We start from the raw sequence: 3734 nt of genomic DNA, 5'->3' as shown, positions 1-3734 counted from the left end.
TATTTTTAATTTTAAAACCTTTATTCTGTTACAAATATTATTAATATGGAAATTATTATATATATGGTAGCAGTTGTAACTGATAAGGTTACTACCTTTTATATGTATTCATTACCTTATATTTGTAATACCTTTGTATAAGTATTCAGTATGATGAATGAGAATCTGAACTTTCCCTCTCCTTTCTTTGTCTATTCTAATATTCTTACAACATATTCATTATATTATAATTAGGTCATATATAACCAAATTGATAATCATTCGAATTATGCCATTCCACAAAAGTAAAATTCATATCATTACCAAAGATTTGATTCTTATTACTATTTTGATTCCTGAGCCAACCGATTCAAACACACCCATAATGTTTACGTTAACTTGGGATAAGATATAACGATTATATCCTATATATACGCGAAATGTGATGCTGATGTATAGTAGCTCTTCTGGTCTCCATACGTGAGTCGTTCTTATACTTTCTGGAGAGAAACTTGTATCTTCGTTTCTGATTCTGATAAACACACACACATAGAGAGAGAGAGAGAGAGAGAGAGAGAGAGGATCGATCATATCGAGTGTTCATTTGGCAGTTAGTAAAATGGTGAGAAAAATGGGGGGAGAAAATGGAGAATCAGAATCATCAGGAGTGAGGAGGAGATCTCGGTTTTGTTCATGCACAAAGGACGATTTTCTCCCCGAGGAATCGTTCAGGAGCTGGGGCAACTACGTGAATGCGCTGAAACAGACTCCGTCGCGGCTGGTGGATCGGGTTTTGAGCCGCTCCGACGACAAGGCGGAGCTGGCCGCCAAGTCCCGGAGCAACCACGACATGAAGAAGAGTCTCACATGGTGGGATCTGATATGGTTCGGCATGGGGGCCGTGATCGGCGCCGGAATATTCGTTCTCACCGGACTGGAGGCGCGGGATGATGCTGGACCCGCCGTTGTCCTCTCTTACGTCGTCTCCGGTATCTCTGCTTTGCTCTCTGTCTTCTGCTATACTGAGTTCGCCGTCGAGATCCCTGTTGCAGGTATTCGATCACCATAACTTACACTTTTTTATTTCATTTTTTTCCTTCCTTTCCTAGTAACAATTTCAAATCACACTTTTTTTTTTTCTCCTTCTATAATCACACTTTCCATCCCTCAATTATTTACTCCGTATTATACAATTTAATTTATAATTTTCAATTTTAGTAATATAATCCTCATTTATTTTACAATATTATAAATCTAATCTCTTAATATATATAAAATAGTCAACTCATCTCAATACTTTACTTATATCAACTTCTATTTCAAAATTTTGAGGGATTTACATCAGGGAATGACTAAATTTGTTACGTGATATAATAGTTGATATCATATTAAAATTAAAAAGGGAAAAATGTAATTTTAGTCTCTCAATTGCATCCATAACTTTTTACTTAGAATATGAACATTTTTAAATTTTATTATTTTTATTCTTTATAATATTGTATTTTTATTATTTTATAGGTAAAATAGAGATTTGAGAACATTCTTCTCTATTCTTTTTAAAATTTTAATCATGGCACATCATCTCTATTTTTCATACATGACTTTGTTAAAATCTTTTTTTTTTTTTTTACAAATATAATATTAAAATTAAACAAGATTATAATTAAAGAAGAAACACTAAAAAAATACTAAAATAATTTGTTAAAATCATATATATTTTTATTTTACAATTGTGGCACATCATCCCTATTTTTCATATATATTCCATACATGACTTTGTTAAAATTATATATATTTTTATTTTACAAATATAATATCAAAATTATAATTAAAGAAAAAACATTAAAAGTAACATAATTTAATAATTTTGTTACCCTAACTAGCAGTTAAAACCTCACTATATATTGCAACTTTAAAAAGTTAGGACTAAAAAATTTGGTAAAAAATAATTGATGGACTAAAATTGCATTTACCCCAATTAAAAATGGGGATTAATTGCATTATAATTTGTAATTGTGGAAGCAAAAGTGAAGTATCTTTTTTTTTTTCGAGATGAAAAGTGAAGTATCTATTATTATTATTATTATTATTATTATTATTATTATTATTATTATTATTATTATTATTATTATTATTATTATTATTATTATTATTATTATTATTATTATTATTATTATTATTATTATATACTTTTTTTACTCGGATTGTATTTTTTTTTTTTAGTACTATGATGATGATGATGATTTGTGTCAGGTGGTTCATTTGCGTATCTAAGGGTAGAGTTAGGTGACTTTGTGGCCTTCATAGCCGCCGGAAACATCCTTCTGGAATATGTGATCGGCGGAGCGGCAGTGGCTCGGTCCTGGACATCTTACTTGGCCACTCTCTGCAACCAGCATCCCGATTCTTTTCTCATCAAAGCTCATTCTTTAGCAGAAGGCTATAACAAGCTCGACCCCATTGCCGTTGGAGTTTGCATAATCATCTGTTTCTTAGCAATTCTCAGCACAAAGGGCTCTTCTCGCTTCAACTACGTTGCCAGTATCGTCCACATAATCGTCATTTTGTTCATCATAGTATGTGGCCTCATCAAAGCCGATACCACCAACTATACACCCTTTGCGCCGTTTGGTCCCCGGGGGGTTTTCAAGGCGGCGGCTGTGCTGTTTTTTGCGTATGTGGGTTTCGATGCGGTTTCCACCATGGCGGAGGAGACCAAGAACCCGGGGAGAGATATTCCGATTGGGTTGGTGGGGTCGATGGTGATTACAACCACTATTTACTGCTTGATGGCGGTCACTCTGTGTTTGATGCAGAAGTATGATAGTATTGATGAAAGTGCACCGTTCTCGTTGGCTTTCAGGAGTGTTGGGTGGTCGTGGGCTCAGTACTTGGTTGCTTTTGGGGCTTTGAAAGGGATGACCTCTGTGTTGCTGGTGAGTGCAGTTGGGCAAGCGCGGTATCTAACCCACATTGCGCGAACCCACATGATGCCGCCCTGGTTCTCCCATGTTAATGCCAAGACTGGGACTCCCGTGAACGCCACCGCTACAATGATGTTTGCCACTGCGGTGATTGCCTTGTTCACGAAGCTCGACATTCTGGCCAACCTCCTCTCCATCTCCACGCTCTTCATCTTCATGCTCGTGGCGCTTGCTCTCCTCGTGCGCCGCTACTATGTCGCTGGGGTCACTATGCCCCACGACCGCCACAAGCTCATCCTCTGCATCTTCCTCATCCTTGCGTCTTCGATAGCCACGGCTGCTTACTGGGGTTTGAGTGAAGACGGGTGGATTGCCTACTGTATAACGGTTCCGGTATGGTTCCTGGCAACCGCGGGGCTTTATTTCTTCGTTCCTCATGCTCGCAATCCTATGCTGTGGGGGGTGCCTCTGGTGCCCTGGCTGCCGTCTTTGTCCATTGCCATCAACATTTTCCTCCTTGGCTCCATAGATAAACAATCTTTCGAGAGGTTTGGTATTTGGACTGCTATTCTTCTGCTTTACTACCTCTTCTTTGGCCTTCATGCATCATATGACACTGCAAAGGAAGTAGAAAAGAATCAAGGGCTTGGGAAGATTGAGGAGGGAGATAATGCCCCTTCTGCTCCAAATTCCCCTCAAAATTAGTAGTCTGCAGCTAAATATAATCTCCAATTGTGCTGTCCAATCTCCACACATTGTTTCTTATATCAAGGATTCATTATTAAAATTTCAGTTGTGTACATATTCTATATCTCAACAAAATGGGAAAGG

At 37.3% G+C, this 3734-nt stretch overlaps 1 protein-coding gene across 5 annotated transcripts; it reads left to right on the top strand.

Moving 5' to 3' along the window:
* Nucleotides 1-363: 363 nt before the first annotated feature.
* Nucleotides 364-3705, top strand: LOC109180684 (cationic amino acid transporter 1-like). Of its 5 annotated transcripts, none has more exons than XM_019330376.1 (3): nucleotides 364-546; nucleotides 609-1031; nucleotides 2233-3705. In XM_019330376.1, the coding sequence occupies exons 2-3, from the start codon at nucleotides 611-613 to the stop codon at nucleotides 3606-3608; spliced, it is 1797 nt and encodes a 598-aa protein (XP_019185921.1). In that variant the 5' UTR covers nucleotides 364-546; nucleotides 609-610; the 3' UTR covers nucleotides 3609-3705. The 5 variants fall into 5 exon arrangements, with proteins under 5 accessions (XP_019185921.1, XP_019185919.1, XP_019185920.1 ...); XM_019330374.1 differs by having other exon boundaries at nucleotides 364-550; nucleotides 608-1031; XM_019330375.1 differs by having other exon boundaries at nucleotides 493-558; nucleotides 608-1031.
* The last annotated feature ends 29 nt before the right edge of the window (nucleotides 3706-3734 follow it).

This window comes from Ipomoea nil, unplaced genomic scaffold (assembly GCF_001879475.1).
Source record: "Ipomoea nil cultivar Tokyo-kokei standard unplaced genomic scaffold, Asagao_1.1 scaffold1031, whole genome shotgun sequence".
NCBI classification, from domain to species: Eukaryota; Viridiplantae; Streptophyta; class Magnoliopsida; order Solanales; family Convolvulaceae; genus Ipomoea; species Ipomoea nil.
Note: the sequence above shows the minus strand (reverse complement) of the source record. Positions and strands in the feature narration are given on the sequence as shown.

What these genes read in the sequence shown, in the direction of transcription:
- LOC109180684 (XM_019330373.1), top strand. Translation starts at nt 599, where the DNA reads ATGGTGAGAAAAATGGGGGGAGAAAATGGAGAATCAGAATCATCAGGA. An exon ending in CGTCGAGATCCCTGTTGCAG is followed by an intron (nt 1,032 to 2,232) that starts GTATTCGATCAC and finishes GATTTGTGTCAG; the next exon opens with GTGGTTCATTTGCGTATCTA.